The 24065-nt window shown below is 29.1% G+C and overlaps 1 protein-coding gene across 2 annotated transcripts in view; it reads left to right on the forward strand.

Moving 5' to 3' along the window:
* Mfe2 (peroxisomal Multifunctional enzyme type 2) overlaps positions 1 to 24065 on the forward strand; it is a 140757-nt gene that overhangs the window by 36779 nt on the left and 79913 nt on the right. The window contains exons 9-21 of one of the 2 annotated variants that reach the window (XM_085818182.1): positions 3437 to 3553; positions 6054 to 6116; positions 6198 to 6260; positions 6459 to 6593; positions 7265 to 7428; positions 11758 to 11881; positions 13169 to 13341; positions 13700 to 13769; positions 16972 to 17078; positions 19202 to 19288; positions 19459 to 19617; positions 22161 to 22299; positions 23666 to 23796. In XM_085818182.1, coding sequence (XP_085674308.1) covers positions 3437 to 3553; positions 6054 to 6116; positions 6198 to 6260; positions 6459 to 6593; positions 7265 to 7428; positions 11758 to 11881; positions 13169 to 13341; positions 13700 to 13769; positions 16972 to 17078; positions 19202 to 19288; positions 19459 to 19617; positions 22161 to 22299; positions 23666 to 23796 — 1532 coding nt within the window. The remainder of the gene's footprint in view (positions 1 to 3436; positions 3554 to 6053; positions 6117 to 6197; positions 6261 to 6458; positions 6594 to 7264; positions 7429 to 11757; positions 11882 to 13168; positions 13342 to 13699; positions 13770 to 16971; positions 17079 to 19201; positions 19289 to 19458; positions 19618 to 22160; positions 22300 to 23665; positions 23797 to 24065) is intronic. The other variant, XM_085818183.1, reaches the window with a different exon arrangement.

Here is a 24065-nt window from a genome sequence, read left to right on the forward strand (position 1 = left end):
CAGGTGGAGTCGTGTCCGCAGAATGTTATTGTTCTGGGATCTCATTTAGGGTGAATAAGGCATGCAAGTCTGTTCAAGGGAAAGAATGTAAACAAAATAGCGTTCGCAAAAAGCAACTGAGTGGTCTTTTGTGTGGGAACAGCACCAGTCTATGCACAATGACAAGGCCATCCAAACTATGTACAATGACCCTCATAGGAAATATTTTACTTTTAGTGCACCTAAACGCCGCACCCACTGAAAATTTAAGTTTTAAACACGTATACGCCGCGGCGTTTCTTCCGGAAATTACGGTATATTTATGTGTGTTTTCATGTATAGGGAGAGAAAGAGAGAGAAAATGTGTTCATTTTCTGTGCATGTAATTTAAATATATTAACCCTGTTATAAAATTATTAATGGAAAGTAATTTAATGTTTATTATATGTAACTTCATATTATGCATCAAACTAGAGTATCCCCAAAATAGTAAAATATGTGCATGAAACTAGTAAATATGCATATTAGAAAATATTGCATCTAGAGTGAATAGGAAATATATAGATGATTTGATTTAATGATGATATCTATATAAACAGTTAAAAAATTTTTATCATTAAACAGTCAAAAAATCTTTGTTGTTATTATGAATAATTTATGTTGAACAGTGAATTGTGACAGGAAATTGTATTTTTAGCAAGCATAGCACTTTTTTTCCTATGATTATGTTTGTAAGAAACCTATTCATGAGCAGAGCTTAATCTGCCATTTGCAACTAACTGGCAACTTTTTCCAATAATTGTAGATTTTTAGTCATGTTATTATGTAACATATAATCATCTGTAAACTGCATGTAAGTCAATATGGCTATGCATAAGTACACATTTCGAATTATGTTAATTTTCATAATCAGTTTTTTTTAGAATTTTGCTGATTCCTAATGTTACTATAATGGAAATTTAAATCTAAATTTGAATTAGCATATACAAAAAATTTATTACAAAAAAGCGAACAATCTTGTTCTTAGTGTATTTTATTAATTTTGGAGCTACACAAAGATCTTTTTGAAGTATCTTTATTAAGCACATACATTTAAAATATAATTTTGCAAATGCAAATTTTAGAAATCCTATTTCTGTCACTTATTGCAATGCTTTATTGTTGTCATCTTATAAAATGGATTTCTTTTTTGCTAAATAACATAAAAATTAACAAATTGAAAAATATGTTAGCTATTTGCAATTTTTTGATGTTAGCATATTTTTTTGCCAACCATATAGTTTTAAATGTACATGTATTAATAAGTACTAACTATATTTCTTGTGGAATAGAATGTTCAGTTGAATGTGTTTTCAAAAGTTATCATAAATACTATAATATTTATGATAACTTTTGAAATAATCCCCCTCTCTGCACTTGCTTTAATTTAAAAAATTCTAAAAAAGGAATTTAAGAGATTCTCAGAAATTTATTAAAATTTTTCATTTTAATTGTATAGAGGAAAGGAATTTCAAGCTATGTGCTTCATTTACTAAATTTTATATACTCAAAATAAATACAGTCAAAAGTCGTTAATTCGGACACCCATAATCCGGACCTCAAAGCTAAAAACTTTCTGCGCATGCGCCGCGTTGACGCATGCGCATAGGCGTTTAAGCGTGTGCGTAAGACCTTTACGACTGCGCATTTGCGTGTGCACAAGCGCAGAATACGTTTTCGCTGCACGTTTAATGTATAACGGATGGTATAAGCTAAAATTATCTAATTGTCTATTTCAGTTAATGTTGATGATTGTGTTGTCCCTTAATCTTCGAATTGGATCCGGCTTATTATTTTTTGCAGACTGTAAGAGCAATTTTATAAAAAAAAGCTTGAACTTTCGATTATGTCAAATAGAATTTCCGATGCTGGAGCTCCCAAAGGATCTACGAAAACGAAAGTATGTTTCGATGTCCATCAAACAAAAAGTGGAATTGCTCCAAAAAATGGATAAAGGCATATCCTTTGTTTATCTAACCGTTCCGAAATCTGTTTATCAATTTCACGCTGCTCTGCGCGGGGCGGGGGGGGGGGGAACGTGGCAGGGCGCAATGAACTGGAAGTTGATCTGTCAACACTATCATTATCTTCAGGGCAGATGTTTTTATTTTATTCCACTTATAATTCCTTATTAAATGTAGTATTTCATCTCGATGTACTCCGTCTTTGATATGATTTAAATCAAATTTATGATTTAAATCAAATTCCTCGTCATTATAAATATCACGAATACAAATCAAATAGTTTTCTGGTTGCAATTTTCTAATTTCGGCTATGCATAATGTATGCTTTACGCATGTGCGCGTTGAAAGAAATGTTTAATAAAGTAAACAAATAAATATTAAGCTTTTTTTTTGTAAATTTTGATACCCTTTAGATCATAATTGCTCATTATTTTATAAATTACGGTTTCATATTTTTAATTTTATAATTTCTGCATGCCATCTTACCAGATTTAAACTGATGATCGATAATCCAGAATCACCGAAGTCCCGATGAGTCCGGATTAAAGACTTTTGACTGTATTGGTGTATTTTTAAAGTTAATTCTCTATTTTGTTTTTCATTATACATGGATTTCAAATTTGACTTTAATTTAAAAAATTTAATATTAAGTAAAAATTACTTTTTCTTATTATTTTTATTTAAAAGGTTTCAGAGATTCAAGTAAATATTATAAAGTTTTAAAAAATTTTATTACATCTATTATAAAATGTCATGCATAAATTTTATATAAAAATGTTATTTTCATTTTTTCATTCTAATTTTAAGTTATGGGGGGACTGAAAATCTTTTATAGTTGCTAAAGTTTTAAGTATGTATTGTCAAATGAATTTATCTCATGATATATATATATTTAACCCCTCATTAATAGTACTACCATTATGGCCTTAATAAAAACTTTTAAATATTATATAACTGTATTTTCTAATTAAATTGGATGTAAATACAGTATTCAGCTTTCATTTCCAAGCAAGGAAATATTTACACGAAGGGTGTTATCCCATATCGTACTCAGCATACTGAAATTAAATGTTTTTAATTAGCATGCAAACAATAGCTAATAAACAGCTTTTAAAAACAAATAGAAATGCTTTCTTCTAGTGTTGTAGAAGTGTAAACCAGCACCATCTAAAAATTTTTTGCAAAGCTAGCTTTCTCAAGAAAATGAATGTACATTTTGTAATACTCAATAGCCTATCTAGCTGACCAATAATACAGCTATAAAAGATTTTGCCTTTTATTTTTAGTTTCAATCTTAGGCATTTTTTGATAAAATATTCAAAATTTTGCTGATTGTATAAGAGTACTTTAAATTTTTATGATTAAAAATGTGCTAACTTGTGCTATGTGTAAATTTGGAACTGGACATGATATGTATGTCTCTAAATATATATTTCTTCTCTTCTCCTTTTTAGATATATTTGATCAACTGAAACCGTCTCTTGTAAGTCCTGTAGTTGCCTGGCTGTGCCATGAAAGCTGTCCAGAAAATGGTGGAGTTTTTGAAGCAGCTGGTGGATGGGTTGGAAAATGTAAGAACGCATCAAGGATTTTTTTTTTTAGATAAATATTTTCTATTTATATAGTAATATTTAAGTTCTAAATAATTTAAATTTTTTATTTTTTATAAAGGTATTTTGTTGTTTGTATTTTGTAGTTGTTTTTGTAGTGATTATTTTTAAATAAAATGACATTGTAAGTTTTAGGTAAAAAATTCCACAAATGTAGAAAAAAGTTTTCCATCTTGATAAAACTTGATTCTTGCCATAAGAAAATAAAGGTGAAGAAGTGATTAAAACTTGATAGCTATCAATCTGTCAACCAAGTGAACATAGGTCCTGATGTCTTATATATCAATATTATGCCTCTAATGGAATAGTAGGTTTGGTTTGGTTAATTGGTTTATGACAGTGCACATGAGAACTATCTGTGTAAGGAGAAGGATGCCTCTGTGGAGGACATTTTAAGGGAAATTTGCTCGTATTTATATTACATGTGGGGAAAACCACTATGCGGCCAGCTCACTTATCTGAATTGAACTCAGGTTATTACTAGTGTTCAGCCGCTTTTAATGCTTGGCCAGTGGTTGGCTTAATTGCATAGTAGGAGGTTATTTAATTTGAAGTTCATGTATAGCATATTTACATGTAAAAGCAGATTCAGTTGAGTAGGTGCATTAGACTGAAGAGGGATTTGTTTAAATTTTAAGAATTAAAATTATACAGTCAAAAGTCGTTAATCCGTACTCGTCGAGACTTCGGCGATTCCGAATTATCGATTTTTCCGTATTATAGATCATCAGTTTAAATCTGGTAAGATGGCATGCAGAAATTATAAAATTAAAAATATGAAACCGTAATTTATGAAATAAAGAACAATTATGATCTAAAGGGTATCAAAATTTACAAAAAGAAAAAGCTTAATATTTATTTGTTTACTTTATTAAACATTTCTTTCAATGTAAGTTGTTTAAGTTTTGCTTCGTTTCATGTGATAATACTTTCTCTTTAATTCTATTAAACAGACATAATTTCTTGTTTAGTTACAAAGTTCCGCTGTTCATGTCCTATAATTGCTGTGTCGAAAATACCGACTAATTTGCCAATCGAAATTTTTTCGTTTTCAATAACCTATGTGTCACTTTCCTCACTATCTGAAGCGAATTATAATGATGAGGAACTTGATTTAAATCATAAGACGTAGTACATCAAGATGAAATACTACATTTAGTAAGAAATTATAAGCCAAATAAAATAAAAACATCTGCCCTGAAGATAAGGATAGTGTTGACAGATCAACTTCCAATTCATTGCACGCTGAGCGTTTCCCTCCCCCCGCAGAGCAGCGTGAAATTGATAAACATAATTCGGAATGATTAGATAATCAAAGGATATGCCTTTATGCATTTTTTTGCAGCAATTCCACTGAATTAGAAAATTTTAGCTTAGCTTATACTGTCTGTTATACATTAAACTCGCATGCGTAAACGTATTATGCGCACATGCATATTCGCAGCCATAAAGGTGAAATGCATGCGCAGAAAGTTTGTAGCTTTGAGGTCCGGATTATGGGTGTCCAAATTAACGACTTTTGACTGTATTTGCTTTAAGAGGCATGCAGGGTGGAAGGGAGACTTAGCTCAAAAGATTAAAACTTAACTGAAGACTTTTAAGATTCCTACCTTCCCCTGAGGATGCTATTATTGTATTGTAATTAGCAATTAATCGTACACACCTTCAGATGCCACAAATTTAAAAAATGATTTGAAATTCAAAAGCTTGAATAATTCTGGTTTTTTTTTTTTTTTTTAGAAAGATATCTACCAGAAGCTTTACTAAAAAAAAAAAAAAAAAAAGGGACATTTATCGCAATTTTGGTGTACCATTCTTAATTTTTTGGAACAAATTTAGTGTCTCATGTTCAGTGTTTATTTATGATAACTTTTGAAATAATCCCCCTCTCTGCATTTGCTTTAATTTAAGAAATTTTAAAAAAGGAATTTAAGAGATTCTCAGAAATTTATTAAAATTTTTCATTTTAATTGTATAGAGGAAAGGAATTTCAAGCTATGTGCTTCATTTACTAAATTTTATATACTCAAAATAAATATTGGTGTATTTTTAAAGTTAATTCTCTATTTTGTTTTTCATTACACATGGATTTCAAATTTGACTTTAATTTAAAACATTTAATATTAAGTAAAAATTATTTTTTCTTATTATTTTTATTTAAATTTTTATTTCGGATATTCAAGTAAATTTTATATTTATCCTCTGGTTAAAATTTTGGTTATTATAAATATTAATTTAAATACTCTTGGATAAAGGAACCATTTTAAATTTTTATTGTGTAAATACATCTTGTGCCACCAGTGTTATGTAAGTGATGTATGAAAATCATTAATTTAGGAGTGGCATACATCAGAAAGATTAATTATCAGCATGTCACCATTTCTTAAGGCAGATAATGAAATTGAAAGAAATACATGTAGGGCAATTGCAAATTAAAATTTATATTTTTTTCTCTTATCAGATCAGTGGCAGAGGTCTTCGGGCAAAGCATTTATACCACCAGACAAACTTACTGTAGAAGCAGGTGATTATATAATTTTTTTTAAATACATTCTAAAAAGTTTAATTGTAATATTTTTCTTTAATTTTTGTTCTCTTTTAACAGTTCGAGACAACTGGGATGCTATTGCTGATATGTCAAATTCCTCAACTCCTGCATCCCTGCAAGGTATAAATTTCTTAAATGGATATGTAAATTCAAAAAAAAGATTTTAAAATTATTTGAAAATTTTTTAGTAAATATATGTAAATTAATGTCATTCATCAAAGATTTTATATTCAGTTGTATAAATGTAAATTTCACTAGAAGAATTCTGAATTGAAATTAAATATTTTAATTATCTTTTCTTTATGTAATTTTTTTTAGAACAAACTGTGGCCTTGGTGGAATCTCTCAGTGGAAGTCTTCCAAAAGCAAAAATACCATCAAGGAAATCTGCTGCTGCTGTTGATGATGTCTTTTCTTATGATCAAGATAAAGCAATTCTATATGCTTTAGCAGGTTAATTTTTTCTTATGTTATTTTTTATTTTTAAATTGAAAAGATGTATAATTGAATTCTGCATAAAACTCTTCAGAACTGAAAATGAAAATTATTGCATAATTTCTCTGATTATGAATATAAAATATGTAACTGCAATCCTTTTTTAAGAAAGACTCGCATCCCTTTTGTTTTTTGAGAAAGGGCATCTATATATTACAAAAATTATCTTGTTTTGTTAATTTTTCCTATATCATTTAGAACACTTGAAAGGTATCATTATTAAGAAAGCCTTATTTTTGATGTTTATAGTTGCTTACTGAGTGTCTTCTCTTTATTTGTTACAGTTGGAAGTTAAACCCTCTCATTTACTAATTTAAGTATTATGATAGCAGCAAACCCTGTACTAGACTTTTTTTTTTTCTGTATAGTGTCAGTAAATGATATTAATACTACATTGCTAACAGACTGTAAGATGATATACCTTGGAGTTTATTTTTGTACTATTCTGCTTATATTTTAAGTATGCATTAAAATAACTGAGGTGTTTTTTAAGTCTTGCAACTTGTGACATCTGGTTAAACATAAACTTTCGTGTTTTTAATTCAGTTTTTGCTTCATGTATTTATATATTTTTTTTCTGATATCATTTAATTTTGTCCTCCCTCTGATGTTAAATCTTCTATTTATAGTGGGTATGTCTACAAAGGAACCGACTGCACTTAACTTTCTGTATGAAAATGCTGATGACTTTAGAGTATTGCCTACATTTGGAACAATAGCTGCAATGGATTCTTTGTTCAATTCATCTACTTTCCGAGAACAAATGGAGAAGCTGAATGCTGATCCCACAAAAGTAAGTAAATATTTTATTCTGTTTTGGTGCAGAGCATAAAAAATATTGTATAAGGAAAATGAGCATTAAAGTATGCTACAGTACAATGTCTGTAATCCGGACTCGTCGGGACTTTGACGATTTCATATTAGGGGTTTTTCCAGATTATAGATCATCAATTCAAATCTGGTAAGATGGCTTGCAGAAATTATACAATTAAAATATGAAACCATAATTTATGAAATAAAGAGCAATTATGATCTAAAGGGTATCAAAATTTACAAAAAAACAAAAGGCTTAATATTTATTTTTTTACTTTATTAAACATTTCTTTTAATGTAAGTTGTTTAAGTTGCTTCATTTTTTTGTGCTAATACTTTCTCTTTAATTCTATAAACAGACATAATTTCTTGTTCAGTTACAAAGTTCCACTGTTCAAGTCCTGTGTCAAGAATACTGACTAACTTGCCAATTGAAATTTTTTTGTTTTCAATAACCTCTCTGTCACTTTCTTCACTATGAGAAGCGGTATTTTCTGGATTTAAAACCATACTACAGATTTCGCCATCCATTAATTGATTGATGATTGGGGCATTGTCGTCACAATGAAAAACTTCAGTTATATCATCGTCATTTATTACCGCATCTCCATATTTCTTTACAAAATCCAATAACTGGAAAATTTCACTTTAGTTTGCGATGTCCGAAAACCTTCAAATCCGCGGCTATCATCTTCAATGTCCTCATCATGAAATATGGTAGCTGGCCATAAATTATGCCAAGCATTTTTTAATGTATCTGGAGACACACGATCTTGCGATCTCCTCCCACGATCTTGCGATGCTCCACACAGCAGATTTTATGCTAAAAAGTTTCAAAAAGTCTTGAATAGTCTTGCCATTGTTCAAGAAATTTAACATAGATTTTAAAAAATGCTACTTTATATTTGCATTTCAACACGTGCACTATTCCCATATCCATAGGCTGAATGATAGATGTACAATTTGTAGGGAAGAATAATATGGATACATTATCTTTCACTAAAACTTTAAGTGAAGTATGCACCGAACAGTTGTCAACAATCAGGACTATTTTTGAGTCATCAGGTAAACCAACTGAATTCAAATGTCGCCGAGCCTCGGGTATAAAATGATTTTCAAACCAATCATTCATCAACGCTTGTGTCATCCACGCTCTTTTATTTGCACGATATAAAACGAGGAAAATCGTTACTCCTTTAAATGTTCGAGGTCGTGCATGCTTTTCAATTACAAAACATTTGCACTTGTGCATTCCTGCAGCATTTGCGCATGCTAAAATTGTTAGTCTCGCTTTGGAATCTTTGGCACCAGTTGGAGTCTTTTCTGTAGAGGTTGCCATAGTATTTCCCGGAACATGTTGCCAGAAAAGACCAGTTTCATCAGCATTGTAAATTTGTTCCGGAGATAATTGTTCACTAATAAGAAGTTCGAAGAATTCATCTGCAAATTGTTCAGCAGCTTCAGTATCAGCTGAAGCCTTTTTCACCTGAAATTTTTAATTGTCTTATACCATGGCAATTTTTAAATTTGGTTAATCAACCTGTCGAATATGTGCACTCAGTGTTTAAGTTCATTTCTTCATGAAATATTTTGGTTTGAGCCATTAGCATTGGACCCATCAATGGCACGCCCTTGCTCTGATGCTGTTTGACTCATTCAATCATCACTTTGTCATGATCGTCACTTTTAGCATAATGAACCCTTTTTCTGTTATTCATTGCAAGTGGGGTGTCAGAATCCACAAAAAATTCTAAAAGTTCCCTGCAAAAAATAATAAGCCTGATCCAATTAGAAGATTAAGGAACAGCACAATCTGCTATATTAACTGAAATGTCTTAGAATCAGTAAAGATAACTTTAGCCTAACTTATACTGTCCATTATACATTAAAAATTCATACGTAAACGCATTACGCACATGCGTAAAGCATACAAAAAAAAAGTTTTTGTCTTTGAGGTCCAGATTATAGATCATTCCGGATAATGGATGTCCGGATTACATACTTTGTACTGTATTACTATTAGAAAATCACCAGAAAATGGGTATTATACTGATATGTATATAAATAAATTTAATTAAATATTTTTATTATCTTGCACTTAGCTAAAGTTTGGCTTACAAGCAATGTGAGTGTGTTTGACCTATTAAATGCAACTTACATTGTAATAAGTAGTAATTTTACTTTTAAGTAAAATACTTTTAAAATAGAATTTCAAGAATAACATAATTTTTCAGTGAGCTTTCAGTTATTTAATTTTTTAAATGAGAATATAAGTATAGTAGTTTTTAAACTATTTCAAAGTATGAACTCTGTATTGAGAGCATCAAGGTAGTCAACAAAAGATGAATAATTTTGTTTCTATGATCGATTGCCACATCAGCGCTATTTTCAGAACTGTACTGGTTACTCTTTCAGTAGAAAAGATACATATATTTAGAAAATGTTGTATTAATGTTGTATGCCAAATTTTTATTAAACAACATGCTATCTATAGTTTTAATTGCAAAAAGTGCTACCTTTCCTGTTAACAGGGTGCTACTAAGCGAAAACATAAATGTTGGTGCAATTTCTGATTATCTGCATCCCTGTTTTCAACATTTGATAGAATTTCTGTGTTTTTGGTGCATTTTCAAGTATATGTGTAACAACAACCTACTCAAGCTTACTCATAACAGACATGTGTGAGCACACACAAATTTGCATGCTGTATATTCAGTTACATTCTCACATTTCAGTAATATAGATTTATGTTCTCTATTTTCATCTTTTACAAGTATCCTTGTTCTATGTGTTATGACTTATCTCACTTTTCTGACAGTAACATCAGAACAAGCCCATGAAATTCATTATGTCAAGCAGAATAAGATTGCACCTGTCATTGGCAAGAGTCTTGAGCTTCATACAAGTAATAATACAACTTCGCTCAGTTCCATCCCCAATTTTGATGGAGAGCACACCAGGGGAGAGGGATCCAAGGGTTTCCTGACCCCTCTTCTCCTACCATAACCTCTTGAGAAGACTTTCAGCTCAACTTATATTTAAAGTGCCTCCATGCCGCAAAGACACTATACATTTACAAGTATCCATGCCTTCTTCGGGATTCAAACCCAGGCTCTTTGGTACAGTAATAGGCTCTTCTAACCATTATATCATCTGTTGGCTCTTGTTCTTTGTATTAATGGAATAGTACCTCTGAGGTGAAAAGGAAGCCTTCGCCTATTCAAAAGGTCACCAATATCCATTGATGACTTTTTGTAATGGTGTGGATAATCAGAAAGTACCAACCTGATAAACCAACAACTTATTTTAAACTGATTTCTATATTTAAATGAGTTTCTTTGTAGCTATGCCAACATATGTTTGTATTCTTACCAGGCAAGTACATATGGTGTACGATTTAAGAAAGTAACTGGTTCTAGTTTTTTTAGAGTACTGCCTTTTCTTCATTTTATTGAAATTTTCTGAAATATATAAATGTAAATGTCGTTTATTTAAAGTTAGTCTTATAATACAGTTAGTTGATAATTATATTTAGAGGAAAAGAAGAATTTAATATGTTAGAGGAAAGTTAATTTTTGTTTCATAGAGATATACTTAATTGAACATAGAGCAGAAGCTGAATTTACTGAACATAGAGCAAAGAATTATTTATTTTTCTTTACAAATAACACAATAACATAATACAATACATAATAATAATACAATACATAATAATTTACAATAACATAATAATTAAAAGGGCAAAATTTTTATTAATTTACTTGAAATATTCTTTTTCTATTCAAATACTTACTTTGTACTTAATAATATATTAAAAATATGCAAGTATTTATTTGTGGCTCTTTAAATTTCTGAATTTTTATGTGCAGTTTCGAGTGTCATGTAGTTTGTTTGCCTTTGCTGTAGATAATGAAACATAAAATTTATAATTATTGTTTAAGTATCCAGTTATTAACAAAAATTATTATATCAGTAATTTAATATGGCACTATTGTTAGTCAAGATTAATATGTCTTTATTTTGAGTTAAATAAGGACAATAATATCACATTTTTATGTTTCTTGAAGAAAATATAAAGAATGACTTTTCATTTTTAGAAATGTGTTCTGTTAACTGTTAAAAAATAGATAATCTCATTATTATAAAATCCAAAATACTGTTATGTTAAAAGACATATTTTAATTTTGAAAGGCATACTAAAAGCTTAAGCAAACATTTCTTTGTGAGCTGAGTATTTCTTTCATCATGTAGAAAATGTGCTGCTGTTTTATAACTTAATTGTGGTGAAATATTTTGTAATTGTTGTCAGATCCTGCATGGAGAGCAGTATTTAGAACTTTACCAACCATTCCCACCTTCAGCTGTGCTGACATCTAAATGCCGTGTGCTTGATATATTAGATAAAAATTCAGGAGCAGTTGTAATTGTTGAAGGTAAATAAAAAATTGTATATGGAGATGTGCAAGCAGAAAATTTTCCTTTCTATATTTTTTGCATGTTTTCCAAGAGCATTTTAAATAATTTCTTAGTTTAATTTATTGATAACATTTTCATTAATTTAAATATTTTATGAGCAGTGATATTGGCATACTTTTTTATACTGAGTCTGTAATTTATTCAGATGAAAATTGTAAGTTTTTTTATATTATTGTATTTATTATTATATTTTTATTGTTATAAATTGAGCACTGTATGGTATAAGTGGTATTATCTTGAGATGGTCAGGCATTCAATTATTATTAGTTCATTAGTGTTGTAACTGTCCTTAGCTAGTTGTGTTGTAGCTGTTATCAGGTGTTTATTACATTATTGCTTTTTGTTATTTTAAATAAAAATATGACTGGATATTATTTTTAATAAAAGTATAGTGGGGCACATCAGTAACAGCTTAATATCTACAAATCATCACATTCATTTTTATTAAGTTGAGCCTGATTGAAATAGTTAGTCAGTTCCTAAAATAGTAAAGGAAATGATTTTGTGCAGTTTAATAGTAAACCAATGAAGAAATTTGATTTAAAATTAGTGCAACTAAGTATAAAAAAATTATTGATTGCAGTTTCATTTGAGCTCATCCCAAGTTTATCAAAGCAGTGCTGCTTTAGTATATTGCTCACAGCTTAAACAAAACTGCAGATTGCAATCAGCAATATTTTTTAATTATGCTGATTTTTACACTGAACTTCTTCATTTGTTAGCTGTTCACAATTTTTTGTTGCTATCAATAGTCATAATTTTTGTTTAGTCATTAAGATCAGATTGATCTTTAACTAAGTATTCTTTTTCAGCAGAAAAATAGGTATTTTGAAGCAAATAGAAAATGTAGTTTACCCTCTCACAATGTAAATTTCAATTATGTTCTAGTTATATACAGATGTTGTGGAATAAATATATTAAATGTATTGCAAATTTAAAGCAATTTGGGAAAGAGGGAATCTAGCAGAAAAGTTGCATAACTTGAGGGGGGGGATTTTGTGAATGCATGCAAATCTATTAAACTTTATTTTCTTATAATTTTTCTTTCTTTTCTTTTCTTTTTTTTTTTTTTTTTGGTACAAAAAAAAAAAAAAAAAAATATTTTGTGAAATTTTTTATGATTTTCCTTGCTTACTTCTTTATGTTTCTCTTACTATATAAAAAGTTGTATTTTAAATAAAAATATATTTATAATGTTAAAATAAAAATTAAATTATATATAAACATTTATTTATTTTTTGTAGAAGATACATTCAATGAAGCTAGCGAGTTAATAATGCGCACACAGTGGTCAATATTTCTAGTTGGTGCTGGTAATTTTGGGGGTAAACGAACTACAGATAAAGGTGTGAAGGTTCTGCCATCACCTAATCGCCGACCTGATGCAGTTATTGAAGAGAAAACTTCTATTGATCAGGTAAAATAATTTAATGTTTATGTATGAAAATTATTTAAATTGCCTTATTCTTAAATTGACCAAATTGTTTAAGCTGGTCAAAAATTCATTAAAATAACTCAAAAATTATTTAATTATGTAAGGTAAAAAATTTAGATATTTAAGAACATAAAAGTATAGTTTCAAATTTTTGAATAAAATTATTGATTGAAATAGAGTAAATTTATTATATATACTTTTAATTTATGTTTGATATATGTATAAATAGCTTCAAATTTCAAAATTTATTTTTATGTGTTTTTTGTCCAACACAGTTTTTATTCCTCCTTGCTATATATGAAAAATTTCCCCCTCTTATGCTATTTCTCTTGCATTTTAGGCAGCTTTATATAGACTGTGTGGAGATAAAAATCCTATTCACATTGATCCATCATTTGCTGCTATTGGAGGTATTGTATAGCAATATAGTTACAATTTCCAGTTTAGTGAAGTATGTTTGCATTGTTCGAGAAGTATTATTTTTTGAGTTTCCGATACAGTCAAAAGTCGTTAATCCGGACTCGTCGGGACTTTGGCGATTCCAGATTATCGATTTTTCCGGATTATAGATCATCAGTTTAAATCTGGTAAGATGGCATGCAGAAATTACAAAATTAAAAATATGAAACTGTAATTTATGAAATAAAGAACAATTATGATCTAAAGGGTATCAAAATTTACAAAAAGAAAAAGCTTAATATTTATTTGTTTACTTTATTAAACAATTATTTCAGTGTAAGTTGTTTAAGTTGCTTCGTTTCATGTGATAATACTTTCTTTTTAATTCTATTAAACAGCCATAATTTCTTTTTTAGTTACAAAGTTCCGCTGTTCAAGTCCTATAATTGCTGTGTCGAGAATACCGACTAATTTGTCAATCGAAATTTTTTTGTTTTCAATAACCTCTGTCACTTTCTTCACTATCGGAAGCGAATCATAATGACGAGGAACTTGTTTTAAATCATATCAAAGACGGAGCACATCGAGATGAAATACTACATTTGGTAAGGAATTATAAGCCAAATAAAATAAAAACATCTGCCCTGAATAGTGCTGACAGATCAACTTCCAATTCATTGCGCGCCGCGGCGTTCCCCCCGCTGAGCAGCGTGAAATTGATAAACAGATTTCGGATTTCGAAACATACTTTTGCTTTAGATCCTTTACATATTAACAAATATATATTGGAAATTCTATTTGATATAATCGAAAGTTTAAGCTTACTTTTATAAAATTGCTCTGACAGTCTGTAAAAAATAATAAGCCGGATCCAATTCGAAGATTAAGGAACAACGCAATCTGCAACATTAACTGAATTAGATAATTTTAGCTTAGCTTACACTGTCCGTTATACATTAAACACGCAGACGCATGCGCAGAAAGTTTGTAGCTTTGAGGTCCAGATTATAGATCATTCCGGATTATGGGTGTCCGAATTAACGACTTTTGACTGTAATATAAATGATTGCTTTGCAAACTGCTTCTTTTGCTCCTTTTTATTTTTTTCCCTTTTCTTCTTTCTCTGCTTTATCATTGTTTTGATAAAATACAGGCTTGAAGAGAGAGTACTCAATAACTTTCATTTCCACTCATTAATTTCCTGTAGACTTTTTATACAAAAGTCAACAATTTACAGTTTCATTACATCTAAGTATGCTAAGGTATAGGTAGCATTCCCCCCTCTTAATGTATTCTTTGTATTTTTGCTTTTGTTTACTTATTATGGCAAAATGAGGAAATTGTTTCCTCCTTCCCAATACAACTGTTCTTTTTGCATGCCTATAACTGAAAATTTTAGTTCTAAATTTCTTATAATAGGTATCAACTATGTTACTTTCAAGAATACATTTTGTGATTTAATTTCCGTGATAAGTAGCCCCCCTTTTTGGCTATTTATCTTACATTGTTTTAAAACTAGTTTCTGACTACATCTAAAAATATTGCAACATGCTATTCTAATTCAATCTTTGTTTCTCCCTTTAAGCTCATATATCTGTAAAAGGATAGTAATTTTACTATCCAATAAAAGTCATTGTGTTATTAATGTGAAGACTGACCGATGGCTGAATAGGTAGGACCATTTAACAATGTTTGACCTAAGAATTCCATCTCTGGTTTCAACTCTTGGGAAATAAATTGGTGGCGTTGGACTGTTTTCTCCCATGTGCTGCATAAATTATGAGGCATTTCCCTTCACAGTGTCCTACACAAAAGCATTCCTCCTCTTAGATAAACTGTTTGTGCTGTGCTATATTCAAATGAACAAGCTAACAATATTAAGTTGAAAAAAAAAAATAACATTAAAAATTCCAACACTGTATTAAAATATATGATGACAGTATTTATTGCTTAATTAGTATGCTATTAGTGCATTATTGATTTTTCAAAAAAATGATACTTTGCTTTGCTAGTGTAACATTTTAAACTGACTATTTTTTTAAATTTGTTTCAACATTTGTTAATGAATCTTGGCTTCTGTAATTTGAATAATTTTGATTTGCTAAATTATGTATTCAGATCAGGCAATATACAAATTTCCCTTAGATGAGTTTATTTTGCTTATGCAAATAAATAATAAACTAATAACAAATGTTGAATAGTTGTTCAAAGTACATAATAAAGATCTTAAAAACATATTTAAACAAAGCCAAATAGTAAAATTATTTCCTGTTGCTAAATAGTGTTTTTATACTATGTAATAAGATAAAATGCATGCAAAATTATTATTAGTTGGTAATTTATATAAATACATAAATCCTGAACAAAAATATGAAATATCTGGTTGATAATTATAACTTACAGTTTCAGCACAAACATTTTTGATGAGATAGCCTAGCACTAAAAATATATTTTAAGAAAGACAGATGTCAGATCAAAAGTAGCACTAAACTGACGTTTGTCATAAGCATGTTGCATTAAAAATGATATATGATATATAAATAACTGCAGAGTTTATTGTCATTTCCTAAATGAAAAAAAAAAAAAAAAAAAAAATGAAAGGAGTAAGCCAGAAGTGTATAAAAATAGCTCACTGCAAGGGCTGCAGTTATTTTTAAACTGAAATAAGCTGCCAGGTGGGCACATAATGCAGAAGATTAAATTTTATTTAAGTAATACTGATGATTAGTATTGTATATTTAGGATTCCCATTAGCTTTTTGGAGAGTGGGAAAAGTATATCTGTTATGTTTTACTCAAGAAAGAAATTCCAGATCATTAAAAGTCACTCTTGAACAACAGAGATCTAATCACTACCTCTCATTAAGTCTGTTATTTTTTATGTATTATCTTGTTTGTTAAAATAATTTTATTTACCAAGTTAAAAAGCATTGTTCTTAATGTTCTTAATGTTAAACATGTTATGCACAGTTTTACAGTGTTAAAAATAATTTTTGATTCAAATGGTAAAAAGATCCACGTTTTTTTTCTTGCCAAGCTTATCTATCTCCTCTTATTATTTTACATCTGTGATCCTTGCTGCTCGAACATTTTTGTTACAATATGTTTTTAAAAATAGCATAAGTATCTATATTTAATGCATAATATGTGAATGTATAAACTCAGAACTAAAATCATCTATTACAAATTGAAAAAAGAAAAAATCTCATTTCAGGATTTCCTCGACCAATCCTACATGGCTTGTGTACTTTGGGTTATGCTACCAGACATGTCTTAAAACAGTTTACGAATTATGATGTTGTCCCATTTAAATCTGTCATGGTGAGTTTGTTTTATTGAAGTATTTTTTATTTATTGAAGTTTGTTTTATTGAAGTATCTCTTTATATTTTAAGTGTATTATCAATTTTGAAGTTATTCTAAATCTTGCAGTTGTTTATAGCATACAAATTATAATAATTTTGGAATTTTCTTATCTTGTTAGTGAAATGGCTAAATGTTGTTTTTCTCTATATTGACTTCAAACTTTGAGTACTAAAATGTAACTAGCTATGTGCAACATTTTGCTGTCATCAATGTATATTGTAAAGGTGATGACAGTATGTGAAGAGTGATGATTCATGTATAATTCTTTCATTACTGATTCATCTTTCATTATCATGTATACTCACTGATTCATGCATGTTTCATCTATATGTTACTAAGTTGATATGCAGTATGCGAAGAATATGATTAATGTATTATTCATGTAGAATTCGTACTTCTAGACCAATTTGACTGAATACATTGGTCAAGAAATAGTTTTTAGTAATAGAATGTAATGTTTGCATATTAATAATGTAGATTAGAAAAATATGTAAATTAGGAGGTAGAAAATGAGTTTCATTATATGTGAAAAGTTTTCACAAATGAATTTAGCAGTTCCAAAAAATACATTTTTTTTTTTCAGTATGCTATGCTGAGTGCTGTATGTTAAAAAGTGTTAAACATGTATTAAATAAAAACAAATTAAAGATACTTTCTCATTAATTGCCCAACCCTGAAAAGAATCACTGGACGATGTGCTATATTGCCAAATTAGGCAACTCAGAATTTTATGAAAATATATTTATGTAGCAACTCATGAATGGTTGTGCATGCATTATGCCAGCACAAAAAACTGGCTTTTGGAATTCGCTGGTCATCTTTGTGGCTATTGCTTATCAGTTGTTCGTACATGATTGTGAGAACATCATTTTCAGATTTATGCATTTCTGTGATTTTTTTAAGTTAAATAGGGGGTGAATGTCAGAGAAAAGCAAGAAAATAGTTTATCAACTGTTCTTGACTGTCATAAACTACTGTCTTGCTCTTTTCAGAACTTGTGCAATTCTCTGATTTTTTTTAATTGATAATGTCTCCAAATTTATATCATTCTCTGACTTTTATTAAGTCAAAACAGGTTGATGTGTACATGGGAAAGTAGGGAAAAAGTGTTTTATTTTAAATTTTTGTTATGTTTTTAATTTTGCTAATTTATTGCTGTTTTATGGAATCATCAGTGTACTGCCATTTTTTCAATGTGCCTGCTGTTCTGATGTTAGTGAAAAATTAATCTGTAACAATTGGAGACTTTTTGGAAGGGTGGGGTGGATAATCCAAGAATACCAAATTGTATGCTAAATACTTTGTCTTGCATTCAAAGCGAGGGAAAAAAATTAAAGGAGGGCTTCAGTCTTTATTTTAATTTAAAGATTTTTAAAAGCTTTTGGAAAAATACTATTGGAATTAAATATTATTTAAAGCTGATAGATTTTTATGAATATAGGAAGACTGCATGGAAATCTAATGTCACCGTCTGAAGGTAATTTTGCAAAATTAAAGTTGAACGATTATATTGGAGACTAACAACTATTAGCTTTGGAAGATAAAACTATTTCTATTTTTCTAATATTTATTTCTCAAGTTTGATTTCATTTTGACATGCTTTTTGCATATATTTGAGAGAATAAATTGTAAAAAACAGCATTTGAATTAATTTAAAAATGTGAGATTAGAACAATAAATGAAGATATAATTTATATAGTCTTAAAAGTTTTAATTAGTTTGCATGTTATTCTTGTTTTCTGTCATCAATTTAGCGTAGTGTATGTTCTCACATATATTGGTTTAATTTTATTTATTGAAACTTTAAAGACTTGTGTAGCAAGAATATGAATGATATTCTGTATGATACTTATAAGGGTTGATTAAATCTAATTATATATGGAATGAAGTAAGTTAAATACTTTTTATAAGGCAGATTGTTGAAATTTTAATTGCAGTTTAAAAAAGCTATTTGTAACTAGCAGTTGTTCAGCAAAATCTGTCTTTATCAACTACTATAAAGTTTTGGCATCAAGAAGTATCCTTTCAAATATTAAAGATTTTTACTTGTATTTACTTGGCATTTTCTATTCTTTTAAGGCAAGATTCACAAGTCCTATATTCCCTGGGCAGACTCTAAGAACTGAGATGTGGAAGGAAGGAAACCGAATACATTTCCAAAGTTCTGTAAGAGAATTTTATATTTTTGCAGCATTGTTTCCATTTACTGTTTGTTATTCATCAAAAATTTTTATTTCTCATATGAATGTTTTATTCATACTTCAGTCTCCTTGTATGGTATATATGAAAGTGATAACATTTTATGCCCATATTAAGTTAGTTTTTATTCCTAATAGTGTGTTGAAACTGGAAAGTTGGCAATATCTGGTGCATATGTTGATTTAGCTGGCATCCCCAAACCTACAAGTGTACCATCTACTTCTAATGTAAGCAAGCTATTTTCAATATCAGTTTTAGAACCTAAGTCTAAAGTAGAAAGAAATTTTGATATTACAGTAAGTTCTTAAGCTATTTTTCTTCCAAAAAACATTATTATAAGTTTGGTGTGGTATTCTGTTACAACTAAAAGAAAATGTAAAAATAGTAACTTCTTAGAAATTGTAATAAGAAATGCATTTAATCATAAACTTATGTTTAATGATAAAAATCAACATTCTGCTGGCATTTATTTTTAGCATAAATAGTTAATAAATAATTAGATCAATGAAAACATGTGTTATGTTTGAACTATTAATTGTAAACATGTATTTCAGCATAAATTATTGTGTTGAATTTTAGATCGGTATAATGTTGATTTTTGCCTTTATTTTTCTATCAAGTCATATAGTAATTTTTCAGTTTTTCATGACTGAATATTTAAAAAAATCATAAAATATATACAGAAATTACAATCTAGAAATTTATTCATGTGTGAGTTTGGAATTCTTAAATATGTTGGTTCTTAATAATTATTGATATAAAAAAAAATTTTTTTTAGTAGTAACTATTTTTCAATGTCTTAAATACAGGACAAAGGATTAGTCTAAGTGTGTATATATTAAGAATATTGTATAAACAAATGAATAGCAAGCTCAGTAGTAGTATATTTATTATTATGCAAAAATATATTTTAAAAAGATTCTTTTATAATAGTAGTTCCACAAATAATAAATATCAGGTATGTAAGTAATACTCATAAATCTTTATAACTTCAGATTTAATATCACTAATAGTATGTAATATAATATCAGTATTAGAAAAATGGAAATTTATTGATTTAATTTAAATAGTGATTGATAATGTTATATTGTCTCAAATGGATATCTGTGCATTTGAAACTGGGGGGGGGGAGAAAGGAAGAAAAGAAAAAAAAATACTACCACTTTTATCAAAGTATACCTCCATTGCGTGATGATTTCGCAAAAATTTCCAACATTCCCATATATATTAGAATTTAGGAAAAATTAAACTTTGCTTTAAAGCTGCATATGAGAATAATAAAATTTTTATCAGAATACATGTAAATCAAAATCGGCAATAATTTGCATTTATTGAGTTTATTTTGCACGTCATGTTGTATTAATAATAAGAGTTTAAATAATAGGATTTATAAAAGTGCTGATTTTATCTAAATGCTTTCAATGATCCTTTATCTCCCTCAGAATAATCAGATGTAAAATGTAAGCGTAAAGGTTTAATTGTAATTTTTGAGTGCAACCTTATACAGTCAAAAGTCGTTAATCCGGACTCGTCGGGACTTCGGCGATTCCGGATTATCGATTTTTCCGGATTATACATCATCAGTTTAAATCTCGTACGATGGCATGCAGAAATTACAAAATTAAAAATATGAAACCGTAATTTATGAAATGAAGAACAATTATGATCTAAAGGGTATCAAAATTTACAAAAAAAAAAAAAAAAAAAAAAAAAAGCTTAATATTTATTTGTTTACTTTATTAAACATTTCTTTCAAGGTAAGTTGTTTAAGTTGCTTCGTTTTATGTGATAATACTTTCTCTTTAATTCTATAAACAGACATAATTTCTTGTTCAGTTACAAAGTTCCACTGTTCAAGTCCCGTTAATTGCTGTGCCGAGAATACCGACTAACTTGTCAATCGAAATTTTTTCGTTTTCACTAACCTCTCTGTCACATTCTTCATGTCTTTATCCATTTTTTGCAGCAATTCCACTTTTTGTTTGTTGAACATCGAAACATACTTTCGTTTTGTAGATCCTTTGGAAGTTCCAGCATCGGAAATTCTATTTGACATAATCGAAAGTTCAAGTTTACTTTTATAAAATTGCTCTTACAGTCTGCAAAAAATAATAAGCGGGATCCAATTCGAAGATTAAGGAATAACGCAATCATTAACATTAACTGAAATAGATAATTAGATAATTTTAGCTTACACCGTCCGTTATACATTAAACGCACAGGCGAAAATGTATTCTGCACTTGCGCACACGCATATGCACAGAAGTCAAGATCTTACGTGCACGTGTAAAACGCTTGTGCGCATGTCCCAACGCGGCGCATGTGCAGAAAGTTTTTAGCTTTGAGGTCCGGATTATAGATCATTCCGGATTATGGGTGTCCGAATTAACGACTTTTGACTGTATTAACATAATCACTTTTGTAGTGACAAGAATATTACTGAATAATTATTAATAAAAGTCACTGGAAAGCATCATGATGCCATTTCAGTAAAAAGATTTAGCTCAAATATCAATAAAAGATATAGATCAAATATCATTTTAGAATGATTTTCTTTATTTGTTTAAAGAATAGTGTTATTGGCATAATTTTTGTTTTTAATTATTTATGTTTTTCCTTTTTAAAAATATGAGCTATATATTTTTAATGATATAAATTTCCGAACTGAAAAATTAAGAGCAATATTGCAGTTAAATCACATGTAATTTTGCTATTTCTTGCTTGTTTTTTTAAGGCAATTTTTTTTTCCAATTGGAAATGTGACTGTTTCTTTTTTTTTTTCTTTTTCTTTTTTTTTTTTCCCTTTTTTTTCCTTTTTTCCTTTTTTTTTTTTTTACAGCCTGCATCTGCATTAAAGAGCAAATATATTTTCAAAACAATGGGAGAACAATTAGCAGAAATGCCTGACTTAGCACAAAAAATACAAGCAGTTTATGAATGGAATATTTTACAAAATGGGAAAACTGCAGCCACTTGGAGTAAGTTACAGTTTTCATTTTAACAATTAAAAAAAATATCTAATATCGTATACAAAAGGACAGCTATTTTCTTGTGCATTAGTTTATCACTGTGGCATTGAATTGCAAAAAGAACATATGGCAGTACTGATAAAAACCTTTTTTAAATAAGCACTGATTTTTTTTTCTTTTTACTGTAATTCTTATTTATTACTTCCTCCGAATTAGTTTCTATTTATGTTTGGGTATCTGCTATCTATTATGCAGATATAAAATTACATTCAGGTTATTAGAATTTTGGATTAATAAAGCTTAGAATAATCTAACTTATACCAAGTTTGTAAGAGTAATCCTTGCAATCAGTGGTGTAAAATGATAAGAGATAAGCAGCATATTAGATATTGTTTGCGGTATGAGTTTGATAAAGGCAGAATTGCAGTCGAAGCTTGCTTTGTCAAGTATTTAGATGTTAAAATATCCATCAGCAGTTCTGAAGGAGCTCTGTACTAGACTGTAACAAATCGAAGTATCCACAAACTTATATCCAAGTATCCCAAGTGTCACATATCCATGTTTCCATAAACTATTACAAGCAATATCAGCACATAGAGCAGCATTGAAAAGATAAATGCAAGTGTTTAGGTACAGTTTGAAGTTTATTCAGAAAGTTCTACGCCAGTTTTCGTGAAGCATTGAGAGGAGGGAGTTGGTACCCATGTTTCTTTGCTTGTCCCAGAAATGATTTTTTTGGGGGGGAATGGAAAATTAGAAGTGTGCACAATATCAGATGTGAAGTGTTAAAGCACTGTGTGTCAAACTGCAGACTCTCTTCTATCAACCTCAGATGGAAGTGACCAGTCCTCTATCAGTCAGTCCACCATTGGGATGTTGAGGATATGAAGCAGGTTCTAATATGCTTCATGTTTTTATGTTTATTTTTATATTTGTAAATATATGTGAGTAAAATTAAATTTCCTTAAAAGAAAAGGAAAATATTTCAAGTAATTGCTATAATTTATGTTGTAATTTAAAAACTAACTAAGAATAAAAGTAGTTGAACTAAGATATTATCTAATAGCATTTAAGAAAAAAGTTATGATCTTTTCTAATTTAGAGGAGAGGGAGTAAGTAAGTTAATATCAATGTAAACTATGTAAAAGAAAGCAAAGTCATTACAAATGCATGAGGGGAAGGGGGGAAAGCATTTTGAATTTTCATGACTGTTGTAGTTTAGTTTTAAATCCTAAATTTACGTTTTAATTTCAAATTGAAAATGTTTTGATGTGTGATAAAAATAAAGTATAAACTGATATTTGATATTTATTATCAGTTTAATATGTAATATATATTCTTTAAGCATTTTAATTTTTTTAAATTTTTATTATAGCTGTTGATTTGAAGTCTGGTAATGGCAAAATAGTTGAAGGCAGTATAGATGGTGTAAAACCAGGTTGCACTCTCATAATTGAAGATGAAGATATGTTTGCTTTGGTGACTGGAAAACTAGATCCTCAGAAGGTTTGTTCTTATTATGAATTAACTGATGTTTAAACTTATGAGGGGATACTAATTCAGAAGTCAAACAACAAAAATCAGCGTTATATTTAAAAAATTTCCACAGGACTAGTTTCGATGGTTTTACCGAACCATCATCTTCAGCTGCAAAACCCCAAATGAACAAGATAGGAAATAATGTTTACATAACATAAGAAAGCCTGGACAAGAATAAGCAAGTGGCGCCATGTGTTGGCGAAACCAGAACTAAAACATAATTTCTCTAAAAGCCG

This window comes from Stegodyphus dumicola, chromosome 6 (genome assembly GCF_044657685.1).
Source record: "Stegodyphus dumicola isolate Sdum_Otavi_A_Nest chromosome 6, ASM4465768v1".
In the NCBI taxonomy this organism is placed as follows: Eukaryota; Metazoa; Arthropoda; class Arachnida; order Araneae; family Eresidae; genus Stegodyphus; species Stegodyphus dumicola.